General features: G+C 53.8%; 2 protein-coding genes across 22 annotated transcripts; one reads left to right on the top strand and one right to left on the bottom strand.

Moving 5' to 3' along the window:
* Positions 1-199: 199 nt before the first annotated feature.
* Positions 200-3,039, top strand: Mospd3 (motile sperm domain containing 3). Of its 3 annotated transcripts, none has more exons than XM_021254501.2 (6): positions 200-350; positions 804-1,071; positions 1,291-1,366; positions 1,567-1,796; positions 2,552-2,716; positions 2,823-3,039. In XM_021254501.2, the coding sequence occupies exons 2-6, from the start codon at positions 867-869 to the stop codon at positions 2,852-2,854; spliced, it is 708 nt and encodes a 235-aa protein (XP_021110160.1). In that variant the 5' UTR covers positions 200-350; positions 804-866; the 3' UTR covers positions 2,855-3,039. The 3 variants fall into 3 exon arrangements, with proteins under 3 accessions (XP_021110160.1, XP_012925869.1, XP_087052503.1); XM_013070415.3 differs by lacking the exon at positions 200-350 and adding an exon at positions 388-634; XM_087196377.1 differs by lacking the exon at positions 200-350 and having other exon boundaries at positions 644-1,071.
* A 5,592-nt stretch (positions 3,040-8,631) lies between these two features.
* Tfr2 (transferrin receptor 2) lies at positions 8,632-23,910 on the bottom strand. 19 transcript variants are annotated; one of them, XM_021254498.2, is made up of 20 exons: positions 23,861-23,910; positions 22,959-23,008; positions 22,662-22,715; positions 22,168-22,417; positions 21,878-22,064; positions 17,419-17,559; positions 17,230-17,341; positions 17,031-17,153; positions 16,287-16,403; positions 16,041-16,180; positions 15,520-15,683; positions 14,930-15,049; positions 14,467-14,549; positions 14,323-14,416; positions 14,156-14,223; positions 14,003-14,079; positions 13,841-13,925; positions 13,533-13,760; positions 13,069-13,209; positions 8,632-9,360 (listed from the first exon to the last, which is right to left on the bottom strand). In XM_021254498.2, the coding sequence occupies exons 3-20, from the start codon at positions 22,692-22,694 to the stop codon at positions 9,073-9,075; spliced, it is 2,451 nt and encodes an 816-aa protein (XP_021110157.1). In that variant the 5' UTR covers positions 22,695-22,715; positions 22,959-23,008; positions 23,861-23,910; the 3' UTR covers positions 8,632-9,072. The 19 variants fall into 19 exon arrangements, with proteins under 19 accessions (XP_021110157.1, XP_087052484.1, XP_004840240.1 ...); XM_087196358.1 differs by having other exon boundaries at positions 14,323-14,386; positions 23,861-23,908; XM_004840183.4 differs by having other exon boundaries at positions 22,168-22,444; positions 23,861-23,907.
* Between the last annotated feature and the right edge of the window lie 27 nt (positions 23,911-23,937).

Genomic DNA, 23,937 nt, shown 5'->3' with positions numbered 1-23,937 from the left:
GGAAGGAGAGAAATAGGACCTGAGCCCAGAGCTGAAATCTAATGATTTGGGAGATCTCAGAGTAGGAAGGAAAAAAACTCAGATTCACATCGCAGCCCCGCCTCTCCCAGGTACTTCGCGGCTTGAATTTAAACCTGAGACGCCCATAAACTTCTTACATCACTGAGATCAAGCCAATCATCGGTGCCAGAAGAGAGACTTCGGTTTGGTCTTTAAGAGACCAATCAGAGTAAATTTAGGCGGAAACGAGAGGACTCTGGCCAATGAGAGAGGCCGTACGGCGGAAGTGCAGGAAGGGACTCGGGGAGATGGCGATCTTAGTCTGGCCACAGGTTGACTTTGACCACAAGGTGATTACCATAGCACGAGCGGCCCTTCGGAGACGGAACCCCGACAAGGCACGGGCCGAGTTCAGGGAGGGACAGGAGACCAGGAGACGTGAAGGGCTGCTCCAAAGGAGGCCGCTGCAGAGGGCGGACTCCGGCCCGAAGGATGGGGCGGGGACACAGGAACTCCCGGAAAAGGAGGGACCTTGAGCGGGGAGGCATTTAGGACGATCTCGACCCAGGATTGAGAAACCCCGGATTGGGAGCCACGAGGGGCAGGGTTTAACGAGATGGGCGTGGCCGTCGAGGTGCAGCTTGGGGGCGGGGTCTGCGGGAATCTGGGCTGAGTTGGAAAAGGAAAGGATTGGGGAGCCTGGGTCTAAGCGAGCTGCTTCTTGCGGGGTTTCGACGCGGCAGCAGCAACACTCCAAGCCCTACACGATCTCATCTTGTCCACTTTCGCCCCTACCCCCCCAGCTCTAGACTCCAAGCCTTGTCCCCCGAGCTCTCCCCTCGGATGTACGACCGCCCAGATCCTGCATGCGCCGTGGGGCGCCCCGGGACCTGGAGCTGGTGGGTCCAGGGGCCCCTGGGCGGGGGTCCCGGGGCGCCCTACCTCCCCTGGGAGCGGTCGTCCCCGTCCTCGTCTTTCCCCCGGATCTAGAATTCAGGGCGGACCAAAGGAGCGGACCCCGGCAGCTGCTGACCCTCTATAACCCCACGGGAACTGCGCTTCGCTTCCGAGGTGAAAGGATGGGTGCCTGTTGGGGATCTGGGAGCTGGCAGCAGAACACTGGGGGTCTGGTGTGGGCTGGAGGATTCAGATGAATAGGCCCAGATACCAAATCTTGGCTCCCAAAAGAATCATGTCCAGCCCTGGGATTGGGGGGTTGGAGACAGGTTACTCTAATGTCCCACCATAGGCAAGATTTGTCTAGGATCTTTTTTGTGTCTTTATCCACAGTTCTGTGCACAGCACCTGCCAAATACACGGTGTTTGACGCAGAAGGATATGTAAAACCTCAATCCTGCATTGACATGTGAGTTGGAGGGTGAGACGCTGATGGAAGCCGGGTCACTAGCACCTGTTCTCTAAGGTCTGAGACCTTGTCCTTTTTAAGATGCTTTCCCTACTCTGTCAGCATCTGTTAGGGAACCCTTTCTGGAGGGGAGACCTTCTAAGGGGAGTGACCTCACCCACTTCCTTCCAATGAGCCTCTCTCTCTTATTTTGGACCCAGTGTGATTCGCCACGTGGCCCCCATTCCCAGTCACTATGACATCCAGGACCGCTTCCGAATTGAGCTGTCTGAGGAGGGGGCTGAGGGCCGAGTGGTGGGGCGCAAGGACATCACCTCAGTTCTGCGGGGCCCAGCGTACCCCCTTGAGCTTCAGGGACAGGCTGCACCAACACCCCAGCCAAGGCCTCCAGCCTGGACACCACCACCCCGGGCCAGACACTTCCAAGAGAGTAAGTGAGGCAATGGGAATTCTGGAGTCCTATACAGAGGGAGAAACTAGCATTATCCTAGAGATGAGGTAAAGTGAGTTTGAAAAAGTCTCCTGGTTTACCGGTTTACCTTTGGTGGAAACATTCCAAGTTGAAATTTTGTATCAGGTAAGGAAAAAAGACTACCATTTCCCTGGTTTCTGGCTTTTATTCACTTAGCTCTAACCGAAATACTTCCTATCAGATGTCAGCTCAACTCAGTTCAGTAAGAAACTTATACTGACAGCTGGGTGTATCAGGGCACACCTGCACCCTGGGAGGCTGAGGCAGGAGAATCACAAGTTTGAGCCCAGCCTGGGCAACTTAATGAGACCCTGTCTCAAATAAAAAAAAATTAGCTCAGTGGGAAGGCCCTGCTTTCAATCCCCAGTGCCACCCCCACGCCAGAAAGACAGAGGGCGGGGAGCGAAGCCCATACTGAGCAATTATGCTGTACTGGGTTGTATGCTGGGGTGGGGATGGGAGACACAGAGGTCCCTGCCTGCCCTGCCACAGGACTGCACAGAAGACAGTAGTGAAGGCAGAGTGAGGACAGGGACCAGAGGACAGAGAGTTTCTTGTGGCTATGGGGACAGAGGTGCCAGGGAGGAGAGGACACTCACAGTGTGGCCCTTGCTGGGTGATAAAATGTGGAGACATCTTCCATGTCAGCCTCCTCCCTGGAGGACCTTGGCTGGACAGGAGGGGATGCTGCTGCTAAGGAGCCTTGTTTCCAGATCCACATCAACAGCTGGCCACAAGCTCCTTCATCCTCTTCTTGCTGACCGGCATCGTCTCTGTGGCCTTCCTGCTGCTCCCGCTCCAGGACGAACTCGGCAGCCAGCTGCCCCAGGTCCTGCATGTTTCCCTGGGACAAAAGTTGGTGGCAGCTTATGTCTTAGGTGAGCAAAGTACTGGGTTGGGGGTCCAGGCCCACATCCAGAGAAAGGGGAGCAGGGGCCGAGAGGGCTGCTCACTCTGACTTGCTGTTTCTTTCTCCACACCCAGGCCTTCTCACCATGGTGTTCCTCCGGACCTGAGTGCCCCACTCAACCCCACCCTCTTCCCCCAGGCAGGGACCTGAGGCAGCCACTGTGATGCTAATTCCTTGCCTCAACTGTCTTTTCCTCCTTCCTGCCCAACCCTTAACATTCCGCCCGCCCCCCATACCCAGGGATTTGTATTCATTTTCCAATTTGAATAAAATAAATTTTTAAAATTAAAATGAGAACTGTAGGGTACTTGCTCCTTGCTTCTCACTTCTTATTCAGTACCTAGACAGACTTCAGTTCCGACTGCTGTCATTTTGTAGGGACCCAGGCAGTTGGGGCAGCGAAAGGGTCTAACGAGTATTTAGAAGATCTGGGTTAGTTCTAATGCTGCATCCAAAACACTGTGTGACCTTGGGCAAGTTGTATATAGTTTCTCAGAGTTTTGGTCTCGTGAGAGCATTGAGCAAGTTTTTCTGTGTGTGTGCGCGCGCTGCTAAGGATCAACCCAAGGGCATTCCAGATGCTAAGCACACATGCTACCACTGAACTACACCCTAGCCAAGTTGATTCTTTTTTTTTTTCAGACTGGTGATCAAACTCAGGACCTTGTGCTCATGAGGCAGGCACAGTGCCACTGAGCTAAATCCCAGCCCCCAAGTTGATTCTTTTTTTGTTTAGTTTTGTTTTTGTTTTTTGGTACTGGGGATCAAACTCAGGACCCAAGTTGATTCTTAAGATCCCCTTTTAGGGTTGGGTGTGGCTCTCTGATGGAGCACTTGCCTACCTTGTGTGAGGCCCGGGGTTCCATCCCTAGCACTAGGGGGAAAAAATCCCTTTTGGCCCTACAATAGGCTCCTGTTCTCAGCCAATGTGCCTAACTAAAAAGCAGCAAACAAAAATCCCACCTGATGGTTGGGGATTTAGCTTAGTGGTTTGGTGGCCTGCCTTGCAAGCACAAGGACCTGAGTTTGATCCCTGGTACCAAAAAAGAAAAATCCCACCTAATCCCACTGGAACCAGCAGTGCTTCTTGCCAGGGTGGCCCACATCCTTACAATCCCCAGAATCCTTTTCTGCCCTTGTGACCCTTTATCAGTTTTCATTTTCTCCCTTCTTTGAGACTTCAGCTCCTGTGGATCAGAAACACCAAGATCCTTGCCAGGGTTGGGGCAGGGGGCATTGCCTGGTAGAACCTCACCCTAAGCAGGTGGAGAGACTAAGGTACAGGAAATGACCAGGATCCTTGAAAGGCAGAGGAAAGAAGGGACAGAGGGAGCCAGTGACACTGGGCACATGGTTGGTTGGGGACAAAGAATCAGCAAGATAATGTTAGACAGACCCAGTCTGTTACACCACTGGAAGGTTATCAGTTGTTCCAGCTTTGCTCTGGGCCTTGGGACCTCCCTCCTGCTCTGGGAGTCTTGTCCCTCCCACCCCCAACTGTGCTATGGCCCCACAGTGTGCAGAGGATGGGTTCACAGTCTGCACCCAGGAGTCGGGAAAGCTCTTGCCATGCCAGCCAACCCCTCTCACCAGGGTACGAGTGCAGATGATCACCACTAAGTCACTAAGTTGCCCAGGCTGAGCTTGAACTTGAGATAGTCCTGCTTCAGGCTTCCAGAGTGCTAGGATTACAGGTGTGCACCCAGCTCCCAAAATACAATTCAGGTACCATGCAGATTAATGACCCCGCTATATCCACTGTGAAGAGGCCGTGTTGTCAGGGATTCAAGAAGGCATCCACAGACATAGCTGTGAAGGGGCAGTGTGCGGGCTGGAGGAACTTGGGACACATGCTATCTTTCAATTTTTTTGTTTTGTTTTTTGAGACAGGGTCTTGCTGTGTAGTTCAGGCTGGCCTTGAACTCATTGTTGCCCAGGCAGGCCTCAAACTTGCAGCAGTCTTCCTGTCTCAGCCTCCCAAGTGCTGAGGTTGCAGGTATGCACCATCACACCTGGCTACACTCTTTTAGGCAGGTTTTTTAGAAGACAGCACTGAGCTTGCGGGGGGGGGGGCAGAAATGTGTTTCCTAAAACTATTGTAATAAATTATGAAAAATTTAATGGCTTAAAACAACACAAAGTGGGATGGAGGTATAGCTCAGTGGGACAGTGAAGTTTTAGCATATACAAGGCCCTAGGTTCAATGCCCTGCACCAAAAACAAAACAAAATGAACCACAAATTCTCTTACAATTCTGGGGGACTGAAATCCAAAATGGATGCTCTGAAGCTAAGATCAAGGTGTCTGCAGGGATGCATTTCTCTGGAAAGCGACAGGGGAGAGTCTATTTCCTTGACTTTTCCAGCTTGTAGAGGTCATCTGTGTCCCTTGCTTGTGGCCTTTTCCTCCTCCTCACCCCCAGCCCTGGGAACACAAGTCAGTATCTCAGGCATGCTAGGCAAGTGCTCTACCGCTGAGTGACACCCACAGCTTCGTTCTTCATCTTAAAGTCAGGTGTCTTAGGTACTTTCTGAGACAAAATACCCACAAGTTAAAGGAGAAGAGGTTCATTTTGGCTCAGTTTCTGGAGGTTTCAGTCCTTAGTCGCTGCCTCCAAGGCAGTAGAGCATGGCAGAGGGGTTCGGAGAAAGAGCTCATAGCATGGCAGCCAGGAAGCAGCAGCCATCAAGGGAGAAGAGGGACATCTATACATCCAGACCACACGCACAGTGGCCCACCTTTTCCCATCAGGAGTCACCTCCCGACATTACACCGGTAGAAACGCATCCGTGGACTAAGGCAGTGACGAATATCACACACCCGTGATCCAGTCACCTCCCCAAAGCCCCACCTATGAGTGCACAAGGCTCTGGGGGACATCTAGATATAAACCGTAACACCAGGAGGGGAGCATTTTCAAATCTTTTTTTTTTTTGGTACCAGGGATCAAACTTGGGACCTTGGGCTTGCCAGGCAGGTGGCAGAACCACTCAGCTAAATCCCCGGCCCTTCAAATCTTTCTTACTCTGACCCCTGCTTCTACTGTCATGTCTCTGTCTTTGACCTTCCTGTCTCCTTTTATGAAGGTGCTTATAATCACACACCCCCGCCCCAACCTGGGATACGCCCTTGTATTGGTGTGCTAGATCTACCTGAAAAGAATATCATAGGCCAAGGGGTAGGGATTTGGCTCAGTGCTAGAGTGATCCCGTGCTGGGCCCTGGGTTCGATTCCCAGCACTGCAAATAAAACAAAACAACCCTCTCAAAACTAAACAATAGGGATTTATTTTCTCTCAGTTCTGGAGGCCAGGAGCCCAAGATCAAGGTGTCAGCAGGGTTGGCATCCCCTGTGGCCTTGGTCCTTGGCTTGGAGATGGCTTCCTTCTTGCTATGTCCTCACGTGGTCTTTCCTCTGTGGGCACACATCCCTGGTGTCTCTGTGTGTCCAAACTTTTTCTTATGGGGACACCCATCAGATTAGATTAGACCCCACTTTAAGATCAGGGCCTTGCTTTAACTTCATCACTTCTTTAAAGGCCCTATATCCAAACACAGGTACTGGAAGTTCAAGCCTCGGCATAGGAATTAGGAGAGGAAGACACACAATTCTGCCTGTAACTCTCCCCATCTTTTCTTTTTTGTGGTACCAGTGTTGAACCCAGGGACTTTCCATCCCTAGTCCTTTGTTATTTTATATTTTGAAACAAGGTCTCCCCAAGTCACTAAGTTGACCAGGCTGGGCTTCAACTTGTGATCCTTCTGCCTAGCATGCCCAGCTTACATTCCTCACTATAAGATCCTTAACTTAATCTCATCTGTAAAGTCCATTCTGCCATGTTAAGTAACATTCAGGGATAGGATGTGGACATTTTTATTGAGACCATTACTCTGTCTACTACAGGAAGTAGATGGACGAGGAGAAGGAGGCCTGTGAAGCCACTTTGGAAATTTGTTCTGGAGTATATGTCAGGCAAGCAAGCATTTGAGTAAGTTTCTGATCCTGTTTAGGTTCAGGGTCCTGTGAACCCATCCACCAAATCAGGGCTGGGAGTTAAAAAAGAGGCCACATTTCATCCCGAAACCAAGGGGTTCAAATAGCTGCAGCCTTAGACTAAGAGGCCTTTGCTTCCCAGTGACCAGAGGAGTAAGTGAGACCTCTCCTGCCACTCTGGAGACAAGAGAGGACCAAGGAGATGGGCCCCAGGATTTAGTTTTTATTTTATTTTTTAGTGGCCCTGGGGATTGACACTGAACTACATCCCCAGCCCTTTTTATTTTTAAAATTTTGACCTAGGGTCGGGTCTTTCTAAGTTGCCTATGCTGGGCTTGAATTTATGATCCTCCTGTCTCAGCCTCCCAACGTTCCAGGATTACAGCCATGTGCCACCATTCCTGGCCGGGCCCTAGGATTTATGCCACTTCCCAGGGCGCAAGAGCCAGGGCCACCACCTCCTGAAACCATGATGAGTGGGGCAGCAGCACTTATAATTCCCTGCCCTCCTATAGCTCATACTTCAAGTTCTCCATCCTCACTGGACAAAAATGGCCAAAGGGGATCCCAGGGAGCCAATTCCCAAGCAGGACCAACCTAATGGCACATGACCATTGCAGTCTCACAGGGTAGCATGCTCAGAAGGGGGCCCTGTGTTTGGGCTTTAAGGCTCTTAAATTGCCATCTGGGCTCCATTTTTTTTTTTTTTTTTTTTTTGGTAGCGGGGATTGAACTCTAGTCCTTGTGCAGTAGGCAGTGAAACCACTGAGCTAAATCCCCGGCCCTTTAAGTTGCCATCTGGAAAACCATAATTTTATCACTGAATTTAAGTTTTGGAAGTGAAGTCTGCAGGGGCAATGGAGCATGTGCTGGGGATCCTGCCTGCCCTCCCCCATGTAGGCTCTCAGCTCCGCTCTGCCCCCACAAGGGACGAACTTTGTCCCCTCCTTGCCCACAGGGACCTGGACACAAGACCAGGGAGGGTCAGGATCAGGTACTTGCCAAATTCTTAAGTTGTGGAGCAGAACTCTGGGTACCTGGGAGGGACACACACAGAGTATCTCTAAGCCCAGGGAAGTGTGACAGAAAGTAGCAAATTACAGAATAACGGAACACCCTACAGTTAGCGACTGTAAAGCTTTGTACCTGCTTTTTTTGGGTGGAGGGATAGGGTCTCACAATGTAGTTCAGGCTGGCCTCGAACTCACTATGTAGCCCAGACTGGCTGGAACTCCTGGTGATCCTCCTGCCTCAGCCTTCCAAGTGCTGGGATTACAGGGGAGTGCCACCACACTTGGCTTGTTCCTGCTTATTAAACAAGGGCCCCAACATTGGAGATTTAGCTCAGTGGCACTGTGCCTACTTCACAAGCACAAGGCCGAGTTTGATCCCTGGTACTAGAAAAAAAAACCAAAAAGAGCCCTGAATTTTCAGTTTGCACCAGGGCTTGCAAATTATGCAGCTATCCTTGGCTCCAAAGCCAAGACCCCACTCATACCCACGGTGGTCTTTGGAAAATGAACCTTCATTATGCTCTTAGGCAATTTCCTTAGGAAGATTTTTTTTCTTGCATTGGTAATTGAACCTTTGCACTGAGTTACATCCCTAGCCCTTTAAAAATTTTTTGTTTTGAGAGAAGGTCTTGCTAAATTGCTAAATTGCCCAAGCTGGGCTTGTACCTGCAACCCTCCCGCCTCAGCCTCCTAGAGTGCTGGAATTACAGGCAAGGGCCACTATGTTTGGCTCTGCAATTTCCAGCTAAGTTTGCCCAGAGAGACAGCATCCTACATGTGTCCTCTCTGATCCCTCCTGCCCAACACTTCCCAGCTCTCAAGGGAGGGAGGAAGGGAGAGGATGGGGGTGAGGAGGAAGGTGCTTATGAGCAACAGATGTCACTGGTTGGTTTATTGATATGCAAACTCTGTGTCCCTCCTACCACAGACCACCTGTTGGCCATAATAAGGCTGTGGTGCTTGGGCATCTCTCCCACTAAGGGAGCTGGCCAGGTCCAAGGTCTATCACAGCTTCTCGTGGGGTCTAGGTACGGGGATCCTGTTCCGAGGGACAAGGGACTGTGACTGCCCAAAGGGATGTTGCTCTCTGATTAAACGACAGCGTGGCTGTCACATTAAGGAAGGTCTGCTCACCTACACTGCAGGCCCAAAGTGTGCAGATGTCTGTACCGGGCCGGTGAAGAGACCACAAGGGTTAATAGGATCAGAGGTCACGAGAGGTGCATGGGGTCACCTCCTTCACCTGCACTACACAAGCAGGGAGATGAACAGCTGTCACCAAAGGGACCGGGGTGTGTGGGTCCAGAGCCTGCAGGTCTCAGAAGTTGTTATCAATGTTCCAGACGTCACCGCTAAGAGCGTTGGCCGCGCCCTGCAGCGTCCAGGTGAGTAGGGCCAGCTGGCGCCGGAAGCGGCTTTCCTGGAAGCTCAGGCCAGGTACCAGCCCAGAGGAGGAAGCTTTGGAAGCTCTGGAGCCATCATTGGGGCGCAGCAGCCGTAGATGATCCAGCAGGCCGTCCAGTGTGTGGTCTCCATGGCCCAGGAAGATGTGGCGGAATGGGGAGTCAGCTGGTGACACATACTGGGACAGAAAGTAGAACTCCACCTGCATGGGGCCGGGGTAGGGGGTGGGGTGTAGAGGTTAGTGGGGGCTTCCTGGGGTGAAGCCTACAACCACCCTTACAAGCTGCAGCTCCTGACCTGAGGACCTAGGACCTGCTTTATAAAGCTGGTTCAGCAGCTTCCTTCAAGGTCACTTCTCTGTCCACTCAGGAATTGGCATCCAGTGACATAACCAGTAGCTGGGCAGGATGACTCCTGCAGCTGTGGGGGTTTCTTTCTATGGCTGGAGCCCCTGGAGCCTGCGTCTTGCCTCTGCAGACTTCCTTCCTTTCTAGCCCACTCACTTCCCTGCCCAAGGCCTCAAAGAACAATCTGTTGTCCTGCTGTTTGTCTTAATACCACATCTCCCCACACCCCAGTCCCCCCTCTGCCAATGTCTACAGCACAGAGTCAAAGGTCAAGAGGACAACGCAGTCCTACTGATGAACCTGTCACCCTCTGTCCCAGGTGCTGTTCCCGCTTTCAACTCGGGACCTTGTGCTTTTGAGGCAGGCAGCAGAACCACTGAGCTAAATCCCCGGCCCTATTCCCTCTTCCTGAGATGGCCTCTTTCCTGGCCACTGTCCCACCCTCCTGTTTCCACCTTGGGTCAGGCCTCAAAATGACCTCCTTCATCCTTCTACCTTCAGCCCTGGGGTTCTCAACCCTGGCTACACATTAGAATCAACCAGGGAAGGATTTTTTGTTTGTTTTGTTTTTCAGGCACTGGGGATTGAACCCAGGGCGTTCGCACTGAGCTGCACCCCCAGCCATTTTTCATTTTGTATTTTGAGACAAGCTTGAACTTGTAATCTTCCTGCCTCAGCCTCCCGAAGTGCTGAGATTATACACATGTGCCACCATGCCTAGCTCAGGGAAGAGTTTCAAATCCTCGCCTGGGCGCCAGCCTAGTGACATCGCAATCTCTACAAGGCAGCCTTAACATGTTTCCTCACAAAGCTCATACAAGTATGTGCCCCAACTGTCACCAGGACTTCTGTGGGCACAACTGCCAAATCACCCAGTGGAATCCTGCCTTACTGGATCAGGGAGTACCTGGACGTAGGCTCACATAAATGGTGGTGCCAACCTTTCCCAAAACTTCTGCCTAGGAGGGCCGGGGATTTAGCTCAGTGGTTCCACTGCCTGACTTGAAAGCACAAGGTCTCAAGTTTGATCCCCGGTACCAAAAAAAACAACAACTTCTGCCTAGGAGCTAGAGGTGTGACTCAGTAGAAGAGTGCCTGCCTAGCATGCATAATAGCTGGGGTTTCATCCCCATATCCCCAGCATGGGGAGGGGCCACAAACCCTGAGACTTCCACCCACATTTCCTCAAAGCACCACAGGTGTTCTTGGAGGCTGGTCTCACAGATGAGTAAGAATAGGTGAACACAGGCTATGGGTGACCAGATGGCCTGATCTCTAATTCCGGCTCTGCCACACCACCACCTGCAGCTTGCCCACTTGACTTGGGTAAGTTACTTGGCCTCTTTGAGCCTTGGTATCTGAATACAATACTAGCAGCATACATGGTCGTACACACTTGTAATCTCAGCACTCAGGAAAGCTGACAAGAGGATTGCAGTGGGTTCAAGGCCAGCCTGAACTACATAGAGAGACCATCTCAAAAAAAACTAGCAACACACAATGCTAGCAACCTCATAGGCTTGGGGGAGGGTGTCCTATGAGACAAAATGGAGTGAGGTGTGTAGCACATGGGAGCTTTTTATAAATGGCAGCTGCTAGTTTATTATTCTCCTCTTTCCTTGATACCCTGTCTGTCCATTTTTCTTTCCAAATGGTTCACATCAGTCCAGTCCCCACCAACAGGCATTTGCTGCCACCTGCCAACCTCATGCAGGGCTCAGCTTTCATTAATTTCAGACCACTTACATGCTGGCCCAAAACCTTCCCATTCATGCACAATACCTTCTTCATTGACATATCCTGGTTGCTCAGACCCTCAAAATCCAAACTTTTTATCCTGGCATGTAAGGCTCCCCACAGCTGACCTCTACCCCACTATTTGGTGCTCCTCTCCCCTCTGCCTCTGCACAGGGCCTCTTTCTGGCTCTACTGGCCCACACCCTGCTTTCAAGGAAAGCCAGGCCTATTTCACTTAAACCACATCCTTATTCTTGTCTTTCCAGGCTCCAGTGTCTTCTTAGCACCAACCCAAGTTCTGCCTCTTCAAGACCCAAGTCACACAGTCTAAAGCAGAGGTCAGCAAACTTTGCAAAAAGTCAAGGAGTAAATATTTTAGGCTTTTCGGGCCATGCTGTTTCTATTGCAACTATTCAGTGTGGCTGCTTTAGCACAGAAGCAGCCATGGGCAACATGGAAACCTATGAGCATGGCTCATACTGCAATAAAACTTTATTGACAAAAACAGGCAGCAGGCTGAATTTGGTATGCTGACTGTAGTTTACCAACCCCTGGACCACAGCCAGAGTTCCTTGGGTCTGAAGTCCTGAGTCTTGCTGCATCCACCCCTGAACTGGAGTTGTGAACCTTTACACACAGAGGCCCTTTACTCCTCAGTGGGGAGCAACTTTCAGAGCAGGCTGTTTCTGGAGTTTGACACAGCAGGAAATAAACCAAGACCTATGAATGTGAATGAGCCATGCCCAATCTCTTTTCTCACCCCAGGGTCATGTGTGTCTCAGTGGTGGATACAAAAAGAAAGGCAGAAGGAGAGGAGGAAGAAGAGGAAACAGAGAAGGAAAGGAGCATAAGAGACACCAGGAGACAGAAGCAAGGAAGGAAGAGCTGGAGAGACAAGTCTGAAAGCAGAAAGAAGGAATGAGTGATGCCAAGGGAGATGGGCAGTGGCACATGCAGGAAAAAACTGGGGGAGAAAGAAGAGTAACTCCTCAGGGGTGACATGTTCCCTCCAAACCACGCAGTTGTGTACACGTGTGGCCCCACCAGCACACTATGAGTCCCCCTGTTCAGCAGGGATGGTTCTGCTTCTAATTTTACCCTGTGACCCTGTCCCCCGCCACACAGTCCCGACTGACCCATTTTCTAAAATCAAACGGTTTAGGGCAGTGATGGCGAACCTTTTAGAGCTTTCAGTGATACAAACAGCCCCCTGTGGCTGTGGCACATGTGCCATGGGTTCGCCACCACTGATTTAGGGGTTGAGTTCTTAGGGTGAGGAGATGGGAGGATGAGGAACTAGACAGGGAATGTGATCTGCCAAACACTCCAAACTCATCAGGAAGGACTGGCGAGTGAATATGCACTTAACTTTCACGTGACACCTCTTCCAGGCAGCCTATCTGGATTCAACCCCACCTTGTCACAGGAAGGAATCCAATCCAGTTCTCCACGCTCTGAATTTCCTTAGTCTTTTGCACCTCCCAGGCTGGAACCCTGTAGCTATTGTACTGTGGACAATGGGAGACGTGCCCTATCTCTCTGGAGGGGTGTGGGAGCGGGGTATAGGCGGAAGCCCTGCTGGCCGAGCCACAAGCCACGGTAGCCAAAGGGCTGGCCCTCCATGTCTGTGGCATCACTCCACGGGGCCTGCCTCAATGCCCAGTCAGGTCCTCTAGCCTGGCTGGTCTGTGAGCACGGCGGATCCAGGACAGGGCACGCCCAGAAGACAGGAACCAAGCAGTCAACCAGCCGAGTGCAGGTAGAACAAGCGGGCGCCGCAGCAAAACACGCAGCGGGAGGGGGAACTGGAAGGGGCGGGGCCTTACCCGCATGATCCGCACGTTGTACATGCGCATCAGCCTCTCGTCGCTCTCCTCCGAGCTGTAGATCTCTTTCCGCAGCTTCTCTGCCGCCCGGATGTAGTCCCCACGTGCGGAGTACACCCACTGCAGTGTCAGCCCGCGGGCCTGAGGGCAAGGCACAGGCTGGGGCCTAGGACGGGGTCAGGGTGCTGGGGGACAGAGCTGGGACCAGGAGGGAGGAAGTATGGGGGTGCTGGGGGCAGGATGATGGGACCAGAGAAGACTCTGGATGTGTAATGTTGGGGTTCATCCCAGGCTCTGTCCTCAGGCTGGGGTGATGGAGGCCGGAGTAACAGGGCCAGGCTCCTGGAGATCTATACCCTAGGAATGGGGTGAGAAGGAGGGGCGGACCCCCTGGCCTGGGCAGCACCCTAAGGGGAGGAGCACCCGCCACCCCAGAGGCCGGGAGCTGGGCTGCCATCTTGAACCTTGAGGTCCCCAGAGTACTCGTTGAGGTTTCCGATGTGCCGGAGGACCACGTCCCCGTAGCGGCCAAAGTCAAGGGGCAGCAGGTGGTCATGGCTGAGCCGGATGAGGAGCTGCCCCGTGAGCTGGGCCACGGCCTGCGCCACGGCGGGCAAGCGGCCTCGAAGCAGCCTGTGCAGGTTCTCATAGGTGTCCTCCTTCGTGTGCAGGAACGGGTACTCCTGATCGTCCTGCGGGGACACGGAGGGGGTGGGGGCGTGGTGCACAGGGCCAACGGATGGCCAAGGAGCCGGCCGGCCGGAAGTCTCACCTCCAGGAAGGAGAACTCCACCGCAGGGACCCCCGCAAAGGCCGTGAAGGAATAGGCACTGCTGTCCATGGGCAGAGGCCGGATCCTGGGGGCCGGGCCGGTGAGAGGGCTCTGTGGACTCAGGCTGCCCCACCCCTCTGCCCCCTTCTTACCCCAACTTACACCTCCGCTTCCCATCTGGGATTGGTGGACACCACCTGTTCATACAAAGTCTGCCCACTGTGGTTAGGGGAGTCCACCTGGGGGCGGGAGGGGACCTGGCTCAGACTCTGCCCCCACCAGCTTCCCCTCACTCCCTGTTCGGTCCCCTCTTGCCTGCTTCAGGATGTTCTCAATGAGGTTGATCAGAAGGGGGCTGGTTTTGGCGTGGAACTTGTCGTCCCCTGAAGAGAGGGAGGGAGGGAGGGATGCCAGGCTCAGGGCTTGGCACAGGGGCCAAAGTGGGCCTGAGGGGTCCAAGTGGGGACACTGCCCCAGCTCACCCAGCACTGCGTTGTCCAGGCTCACGTAGACCACAGCTTTGAGGTGTAGCAGGCTGAGGTAGCCCTGTGGGTGGGGGAAGTGTGGAGAGGGAACCTGCCTACCTCTCCCCACTGCCTGGCTGCCAGCCCAGGACCCTGACTCACCTCCAGCCACTCTGTGGAGCCCACACTGCCGAAGTCCCCTCCATCCCAGCTGATGAAGAGCAGACTTCTTCGGGGCCGGAAGCCTGGGGACAAAGCAGGAGTGAGGGAGGGAGCATGGGCTTTTCGGTGGGGGGGCACCAAAGGCCCCTTCATTTGTCTCCCTCTGTCCTGGTCCCTAGGGAGGTTTCTCCTTCCCTCTCATCAAGCCCCCATCCCAGCCCCCTGGGTTCTGCCCTGTCTCAGCTATAAGAGTGGTGGAGACGCCTGTGTGCATGGACTCTGCTTGTCACTCAGACCCAGGCGCGCAACTGGCACTTTCATCTCTCAAGGAGGAAAGCAATGCTTCAGAGGTGAAGTGACATGTGGCCAGGGCCACACACTAGCGTGTGGAGCCCAGGTTGTCTGCAATCCCAGCTGCCTCTGCCCCAGCTCTGCCCAGCCTAGGCTGTGGCCCTGACCTTACCATTGCTCACCATGGAGGAAAAGGTCTGCACCAGCTCCAGCAGAATGGCAGTCCCCACTGAGGACTTGGCTGCCCCCGGGCCCCACGCGTCCCTCTGGGCCCCGATGACAACATAGTGATCTGGGGAGGACATGTTTGGGGCGCATTTGCACCTCCAGGTTGTGTGTGGGGGTATTCCCGGGGTATTCCCAGGGCCTTCCCCTTGGTGATTCACTGGATGGGCACTTAGTGGCATTGCCCTCCTCCCCAAGTACTCCCGACCTGCTCTCCAGCTTGAAACCTACTTGGATGCCCACCACCATCCACATCTAGTTAAGCCTGATAGAGTCCTGTATCTGACCTCTCATTTATGCTTGAATTGATTGTAACAGCATCCAACTTAGGCTTGCTCACTTCCAGTGCTGGGGAACTCTACTGTGCAACTGTCCCAGACAGGCTGTAACATAAGGGCTGCCACCTCCATCAGCCCCAGCCTCCCTCCCCTGGTCACCACCCTTGTCCTGTCCCTAGGGCCTCCTGCACCAGCCCCATGTGGCTCAGGTCCTTAGCAGAGGCTCTGCTCCCACAAGCCATGGGTGATAGAGGCATACCTGGCTCTGCAAAGCCCTCGATGCACCCAAAGATATTGCTAATGGGGGTGGAGGTTCTCTGGTTGTTGACTGCAAGGTGCAAGCCTGGCCCAGGGCCCAGGCGATAAAGGGACGTTGAGAGGTGTCCCTGCCATTCTTGGGGGGCCACCGGGCCTTTGAGAGTTCTGTAAAGGAGTAGAACAGAAAGCTTTGAAAGTGGCAGAGAGGCTCAGGCTACAGAAGCGCCTCAAGCTTCCCTTTCACTCTTTCCCTCCCTCCTACACTCGGGGTCCAGGCCTTGCACCCTGCCAAGGTGGGTAGTACAGCCAGGGCTGCCCTGGACAGTTGTACAGGATGTGCCCTGCTCAAGAGTGTCCAGCAGAGCTAGGTGTGAAACCTAGCTAGAGGTTCATTCACTAAATGATGGGCCCAAGCAAGTGGTGTGTCCTCCCAGAAGCATCACCTTTTTCTAGTTCACCCAGAGGCACTGATAGCCTGCTGCGGCACCCCCACTACACCTCCCCATTCCCCACAGTCCTCACCTCAGCAGATGGGACGCAATGTCTGAGCTGATGGGCTGGGCAGGAATGCTGGGGAGGCCCGAGGATGCCACTGGGGGGAACTGGGTTTGATTGAAGGAAGGGAAGCCAGGCGTGTAGGGGTCTCCAGTTCCCAGGTGTACCTGTGGGGAAAGCGGCAGCCACCCTGCAACTGTGGCCAGGGTCAGTCCCATTCCAAGGTCATTGGCCATGAAGCTCAGGGCCGCACTGGTGGCTCCCCAGACTCACGTGTCCGAACACAGCCTGCTGGCTGGACAGGCCTGGGTTGTGAGGGTCCTGGGAAAAGTCTGCTGGGTCAGGGTACAGGAGCACCCCGAGGGCCCCAGCATGCTGCGCAGTGGCCACCTGGGGAGGCCAGGAAAGCCAGGAAAAGTGAAATGGCCCTTGGCACTTTCCTTCTGCAATTGTCTGTCCTTTTTTTCTGTTTTCAGTACCGGCAATTGAACCTGGGGAACACTAAGCTATCCCCAGACCTTTTCTTATTTGTTTTTGGTACTGGGGATTGAACCCAGGGTCTTCGCAGTGAGCTACATCCCCAGGCCTTTTGGATCTTGAGACAGAGTCTTGCTCAATCAGTAAGTTGCTCAGGTTGGGCTAAAACTTACTATTCTCCTGCCTTAGCCTCCCAGACTGTTGGGATTACAGGCATGAGCCACAGTGCCCAGCAAGTGTCCGTCCTTAATGAGTAGCTGTGGGCATCCCCAGGCGTTGTCTGACCACTCTATACCCTGGACGATGCCTCTGCAGCCCAACACCCCTCAGGCATCCTCCCCACCAGCTTGTCTATTCTGTACCCCATCTGATGTCCCGGAACATCCGGAATGTTGGTTCTCTACCAACATTTTCTTATAACCCGCTGGATCTTTCCTTTCTCCCTCTAACAAAGCATCCTAGGCGCTTCCCATCCTTAGGTCGGCCCTGAGGTCCCCGCAGCCCCCCACCCCATAAGGTGCTCCTTCCCCAACGCCTCACCTTCTGTGCAAAACTGGTCCCCCCCACGCGCACCAGCAGGAGGCAGCCGGCTGGCTCTACGCCCAAGGCCCTCAGGTCCTGCAGGTCCTCGGGCCGCCCGTAGTGGGCGTACACCAGCTTTCCCTGGGGACGCGGGGAACCGTGAGGCGCTCTGCCCACTCCCTCCGCCGCGACTCGGGCAAGGGCCAGAGGCGCTCACCGTGACGTTGCCGGTGGCGCTGTAGGGACAGTAGGCGTTGGGGTCCTCCAGCGGCAGCTGCTCCCCGACCGTCCCGTCCTCGTCCACCCAGTGCAAGGCATTGGGGTGAGCCCTGAGGAGCGGGGGAGGAGGGCTGGTGAGCGACCCCGCCCCCCCCGTGCCCCCCCCCCCCGGACCCCGGGCACTCACGGGTCGGGGAACTGCAGCCCCACATAGTGCGTGTCGGTCCACACATGGTCCAGCTTCTGGCGGGACATCAACGCGAGTATGTCCTGGGCCAGGGCGGCCATCCCGGCCGAGCCAGCCATACGCTCCCGAAGGCTGATTTGCCTGCGTGGAGAGGTGGAATTGGGGTCCAGGAGAGGAGCTGGAACCAACAGGCGCCCGCAGCGGTGGGTAGGATGCCTGAGTCGCCCCAGTTTGGGAGACTCGAGAGACCTAAATGGGGGAAGTTTCTCTCCTGTCAGCACCAGCTCTGTGGCCGAGGGGTTCCTTGGGCCTCCTGCATACAATCTTAGCTCCTCAGAGCCAGGGTCCTGCTTACTACCCCTTCTGTTCTTCCTGGCTCAGGCCAAACCCTGCAGTCCACCTGCTGCCCCTACACAGGCAGGAGCACGCGTGCACGCTCATATACACTGGAGCATGTGTGCGTGCCAGGCAAGGAAATGCTCTTCTAAGTGCCAACTGTGCTGGACATGGTGGTGCACACCTGTGCACCTGCCTGCACTCTGGAAGGCTGAAGCAGGAGGATCCCGAGTTGGACCCCAACCCGAACAACTTAGTGACTTAGACACCCTGTCTCAAAATAAGAGGGCCAGGGATTTAGCTCAGTGGTTCAGCCGCCTGCCTCAGAAGAGCAGGGTCCTGAGTTCGATCCCTGGTACCAAAAAAAAAGAAGAGGTGGGAGTGTGGCTTGGTGTGAAAGCCCTGGGTTCAATCTCCAGTATGGGGGGGGCAACTGGGCTGGAGCAGCAGACCCTCTGTCACACAAGGTCCTCCACCTCAGCTTCCCCGAACGCTTCACATGGAGGCTCCCAGTGGAAACATTGGGGCATTCGTCCCATTGGAGACTTCACCCTGTCTCCTTTCCTAGTCACTGCCTGATGCTCAGGTTGTCTCCCAAACTCTTGCTGCTCTTCCATCTCATCTCCGCTCCCAAGTGGCCTACTTGTCATCTGGGTCGCTTACCTGTCACCTGGCCCCACCTGTACCTGTCCTGTGGCACACAAGCTCTCCCCCCGTTCATCATCTGCAGCTGCCTTCAGAGTCCTGGCTCTCCCCCGAGAGCCCCAGTCACCTGTGGGACTTGGGAGTGGGAGGCTCAGGTCCCCTCTGGGGTTTGGAGGTGCTCCTGGGTCGACCTTTCAGAGTTTTGACCAGTTCCCCTGGGGTAAAACTCTCCCTCTGAAGCCCACACCATCCCCCTTTCCTACCATTAGGCGATGATTGGCTGGAATCTAACCAATCAGCTGCTTGAACACTTTCATTGAGGACTTTAGCATCTGGTTTATCTTTTCCCTCTTCATATGTAGTCAGTCCATAGTGCTTCTCTACTGCTTCAGAATCCATTTGGATGAGGCTCCTTAGTCTCAGCCACCATCCTCAGCTCTGATTAGGACTGCAATCTGCAGTCCACAGAGTTGGTGCTATGTTTGACCCCCTGACCCAAGTCCCCATCCAATCTTTTTTTTCTTTTTTTCTTTTGGTACTGGGGATTGAACTCGGGTCCTTGTGCTTGAGCAGCAGGTGGCAAAACCACTGAGCTAAATCCCCGGGCCCCCCATCCAATCTTAAGTGCTTGTCTGAAATAGTGCATAAAACCTGAGGATGCAGAGTTCTCACGCAGCAGCAAGGAAGGATCACCTAGAGGTACACACTGCAGTATAGACAGACCTTTAATACACTGAAATGAGTTTTAAAATCTAGATTTAAAACACACTGAAGATAGTTATATCTGTAATCCCAGAATTCTGGGAGGGTGAGGCAGGTGGATCAAAAGTTCAAGCCTAACCTGGGAAACTCAGTGAGAACCTGTCTTGAAATAAAAAGTTTAAAAAAAGGTCTGAGGTTGTAGTTCAATGTGAAGGCCCCAGGTTCAATCCCCAGTACCACTACCAACAACAACAAAACCTGTACCTGAATAGTGGGTTTGGAATGACTTTAAAAAAAAAAACCATATTATTCCATATTTCTTAAATTTAAAAATAATGAACTCATAGAATTTTTCACAAATGTGCATGTGTGTGTGTACTTGATAGAGACTAAACCCAGGGCCTTGCACACAGTAAACATATACTCTAGCACTAAGTTGCATCCCCAGCCCAGTATTACTATTTTTATTTTGTTTTTTTGGCACTGGGGATCAAATTCAGGTCCTTGCACTTGAACAGCAAATGGAGAAACCACTGAGCTAAATCCCTGGCCTGCATTGCTGTTTTTAAAAACCTACATATACTGGGCCAGGGATTTAGTTCAGTGGTTTCGCCACCTGCTGTGCAAGCGCAAGGACCTGAGTTCGACTCCTGGTACCCCCCCCCCAAAAGTGCTCAGAAAAGGCAAGGTAAAAAGGGACCTTGGATCCTTAGATGGGAATGGTGGTGCATGCCTGTAATACCAGCACTCTGGGGGGCTGAGGCAGGAGGATTGAGAATTTGAGTCCAGCTTGGGGAATTTAGTGACTTAGTGAAATCCTTTAAAAAAATAAAAGCTGGTAAAAATTTTTTTTAAACCTTTTAAAAATAAAAACTGGGGATATAGCTCACTACAAAGGTCCTGGATTTAAAATACCCAGTACTAGGCCAGGGATGTAGCTCAGTGGCACCACAAGTGCCTGCCAAGCCCAAGGTCCTGAGTTTGATTTCTGGTACTGGGGGAAAAAAATACTCAGTACTGCTAAATAAATAAAATTTAAAATAATAAAACAAGCCAGGTGTGGTTACAGGTGATTACACCTGTAATCCTAGCACTTGGGAGGCTGAAGTAGAAGGATAGGAGTTTGAGGCCAGCTTGGAATACATAGTGAGATTCTGTCTCAGAAAGAAAGAGAGAGAGAGAGAGAAAGAGAGGAAGAGAGAAAGAGAAAGAAAGAAAGATAAGAGGAGGCCTGGGGATGTAGCTCAGTGTAAATTGTCGGGAGCAATGCTACATAATTTTAGGGAAAGATCATTTGGTTAGCCTAGTCCTCCTGCCTACAGCCCAGCTATGGAATCCCAAGACATAATTCCATTTTGGCCTCCGGTCACAACTGAGACCTCAGTGATCTGGTGATGCTGTGATTCTCCAGGACAAGAAACATCCTGGGAGGAACAACCATCTACTCAGTTCCTCATTGTTCTTGGACTGTTACCATCTTGTTTACGTAGATGTACTGAACTCTCTGCAAGTCATTTGTTACATCTGTTTCTCCTGATGTACTGAATAAAAGGTGTGGTAAGCTGGGGGCTTTCATCTTTGCCGCCCAGAGCAGCACTGATCAGACCCAAAGCTCAGCTTCTTCTCAGTCTCATTTTTCTACCTTTCCTGTAATTTGCCTTGTACTGCAGTGGCTCACAGGAGACTAGGACTTAACTGCAGAGGTTCTAGTAACGTCCCCTTTCCCTGTTCCCTACATAAATGTCCTGGGTTCAGTCCCCAGTACTGTAAATAAATAAGTGCCCGAGGGTGTACCCAGAGTCCATCCCCAGTATGAGAGGGGGGAAAAATGCCATCCAGAGTCTCCAGCAAAGTTCATAACCAGAGCCAAAGTATTATTAAATGATTCCTACTGGATGGGGATGTAGCTCAGCGGTGCTGAGCCTGCCTGGCAAGCACAAGGTCCTGAGTTCGATTCATGGTACCAAAAAAAAAAGTTTCCTATGAACTTCAGGAAGTAGGGCAAGGATATCTACTGTCAGCCTAAATACATCTCCTCACCAATGCACTAAGAAATGAAAAAGAGATAAAAGGTATGAGATTGGTAGGAGCCCGGTGTTGCGACGCACACACACCTGTAGTCTCAGCACTTGGGAGGCAGAGGCAGGAGGATTGCAAGTTTGAGCCCAGCCTGGGCAACTTAGCAAGATCCTATCTCAAAAAAGGGCTGGGGATATAGCTCAGTGTGAAAGCCACTGGCGTTCAATCTCCAGTACCACAAAATAAACACATGTAAATAAACAAATAAATGAATAAGGATTGGAAAAGAGAACATGTGTTTTCTACTATGCGCAGTTTATGTGACTGCTTAGAAACCCCGGAGACCCACAGAAACACTGTTCCTGGTCCAGACAGGGCAGTGGGTACAGTGACCAGGCCTGGGATGAAATGGCACAGGTCACCTACCTGTGCTGTGGGCCTGCTCATCCTTGACTGCCCGGCACCCCCTGGCAGGTGCAGAGTCCCCCAGGCTCCCGCTGCCACAGACCCTAGCCAGGCCTCTGGGTGCAGCAGTCGGGAGCTTCTGGGTTTGCTCCCGTCATGTTGATGCTGCACCCTTTGCTGTCACTCAGGCAGCTCCCTCGTAGCTCCTGGAGTCTCAGCTGGAGGCTGCCTCCCTTCCCGGGACCACTGCACAGGAGGCCAGTGAGGCAGGTGGAAGGATTTAGGAAGGGAGGCAGTCCGAGTGGGTGAGGAGCGGACAGCAAGGGCCTGGAAAGGGGCAGGCTGATCTTACCTGATGGTCTCCTCCAGGCGCTCCTCCCCCAGGAGCCGCAGGAACATGGCCTGGAGGTCACTCCAGTACAGTGTGCCTTGGTGAGAGTCCAGGCCCAGCTCAGAGTTGACGTCCTCACCTACCACCAACACGGAGTCCCCGCATGCCTGGCAGGACCCTCGGAAGGCCACGTAGCCCAGGAGGAAAGCTGGTGGGTGGCAAGATGAGGATTCTCCTCGTGCCTCCCTCTGGACCCCAGAAATCTTTCCCAGCCCGGGGCCCTTCCTTGGGAGAAAGGGGATGGCTCTCACCCCCAGTGAAGATCAGTAGAGCCGTCAAGACCAGGTAGGGGGCAGCCTTGCGTCCTGCCGCTGCCCAGGGTATGAGGTTTTGCAGCCCAGGTCTAGAGCCCAGGGGCTCGGGACCCTTCAGCTCCATGGGGCAAAAGCGGGCCGCCAGCTCCGCCCCCTCCTCCCCGTCTTCCTCTTCCTCCGCCAGGCGCCCCTGGTGGGGGCCTTCCACACGCCTGTAGATGCTCTGAGAGGGTCTCGGGGACAGCTGCTGCTGGGGGGCAGGGTAGGTGTGAAGCTGGAAGAAGAGGCCTGGGGGTGGGGGTGGCTTGGCAACAATGGTGCCAGGGACTTTGGGGTGCCACGTGAGGAGCAGGCAGGGAGAGGGGCCTGAGAAGGAAGCGAAAGGAAAGGAACCCGAGGGAGAAAGTGAAGAAAGGAGGGGCCCCAGGCCGGGAGGGGGGCCGAGGGTGCTGCGGGAAGGCTTACGGCGCCCCCAACCATCCTGCTCTTACCGCTGTCTGGAGCAGACCCCGAAGCCGCTCCATGCTCAGAGCCCCTGTTGAACCCTGCAGGATACCCCGCCCCGCAGTGAGAAACCGTTTGTGAGAGCCCCAGGGGCCCCTTATCAGCCCTGGCAGGCAGTCTGCTCCTCACTTCACACACACTGGGGTGGGAGCGCTGCTCTGGCCTCTGTCCACCCTTCCAGTCAGCTCCCCAGCACCCCAGAGGACCAGGGGCTGTGCCCTCCCCTGCCACTCCCGCTACAGCACACTCCTGCCCCTCTCCGCAAAACAATCAATTTTTTTTACCTTGGGTCAGACTTTGGCCTTTAGGTTCCCGGCAGGAGTGGGGGAGGGAGCTGAAAGGAAGGGGGCGGGGGGGATATGGGTACCTCCCTCCCCTCTCCTGCTTCCAGTCTTCCTAGTGTTCTTGGGGACCCCTTCCAAAGCCCCTAGCCCCTTGGAAGGTTCCCTGTGAAGATATCTGCCCCCTTCTCCTCTGGCTTGTGGACCCCATGGCCAGGCCTGGTGGCACATCTGCTGCTCCCCCTGCTCTGACTCCTGCCCCAGGGGTCCCGAGCTGCAGCCACTGCGGTGGTGTAACCCAGGCTTTGGTGTAACCCAGGCTTTGGTTTAGCCGCATGGGTATCTGTCTCCTTGGAGTCTGGCCTCTGCTGGCTGCTGGAGAGGGAGGGACATGCGAGAGATAAACGTGGTCAGGAGGGACGGGTGAGGGCTCAGGACAGGGGTCCTGGGGTCAGGGATCTGCAGGTCAGGGTCCACCCTGCGTTGGGGAAGCCAGAAAGGGTCCCGGCCAAGGCGTGGGCAGAGTTGCATGACCTTGGACAAGTCATGGCTGTCCCTGAGCACCGCGCCTCTTGGTCACCAAAGGACTTGGCGACTCCTTGGGAGTCTGATGGAAGGCCAGGTAACCTCGCCCTAGAAACACACCAGAGGCACAAACCGCTACGTTTTTCCTACAATTTCAAGCAAGGGGTACAGGTTTCCAATCCTGGCAGTGGACCCTTAGGCAAATACTCCTGAATAAGAAGGCTCAGGATCCACGCCCCCTCACTGCGCCCGGAAACCTCAACTCCTACCTGGGTCTGGAGAGAAGATCTGAGCCTTTGGGGCTCACCAATGACCCAGTCCCCGCCCATACCTGTCTAAGCAGGAGCCAGGGAAGGGAGACACGGCGCTGCACGGCTCACCTGAGGGGGAAGTCCTGAGGTGCTGGTGGCTCTAAGGAGACCTAAACCCTCGCCGAGCCCCGCCCACTCAGGCCCCG

The sequence above is a fragment of the Heterocephalus glaber genome, unplaced genomic scaffold, assembly GCF_053883595.1.
Source record: "Heterocephalus glaber isolate CG9 unplaced genomic scaffold, H.glaber_assembly_v1.0 deba00001610, whole genome shotgun sequence".
Classification (NCBI taxonomy): Eukaryota; Metazoa; Chordata; class Mammalia; order Rodentia; family Bathyergidae; genus Heterocephalus; species Heterocephalus glaber.
This window is presented reverse-complemented; position numbering and strand designations above follow the sequence as displayed.

What these genes read in the sequence shown, in the direction of transcription:
- Mospd3 (XM_021254501.2), top strand. Translation starts at nt 867, where the DNA reads ATGCGCCGTGGGGCGCCCCGGGACCTGGAGCTGGTGGGTCCAGGGGCC. An exon ending in CCTCAATCCTGCATTGACAT is followed by an intron (nt 1,367 to 1,566) that starts GTGAGTTGGAGG and finishes TTTTGGACCCAG; the next exon opens with TGTGATTCGCCACGTGGCCC. An exon ending in GGTGGCAGCTTATGTCTTAG is followed by an intron (nt 2,717 to 2,822) that starts GTGAGCAAAGTA and finishes CTCCACACCCAG; the next exon opens with GCCTTCTCACCATGGTGTTC.
- Tfr2 (XM_004840183.4), bottom strand. Translation starts at nt 22,694, where the DNA reads ATGGAGCGGCTTCGGGGTCTGCTCCAGACAGCG. An exon ending in CGCCTGGAGGAGACCATCAG is followed by an intron (nt 17,560 to 21,877) that starts GTAAGATCAGCC and finishes CTCTCCACGCAG; the next exon opens with GCAAATCAGCCTTCGGGAGC. An exon ending in GGACCAGTTTTGCACAGAAG is followed by an intron (nt 16,404 to 17,030) that starts GTGAGGCGTTGG and finishes TGGCCTCCCCAG; the next exon opens with GTGGCCACTGCGCAGCATGC.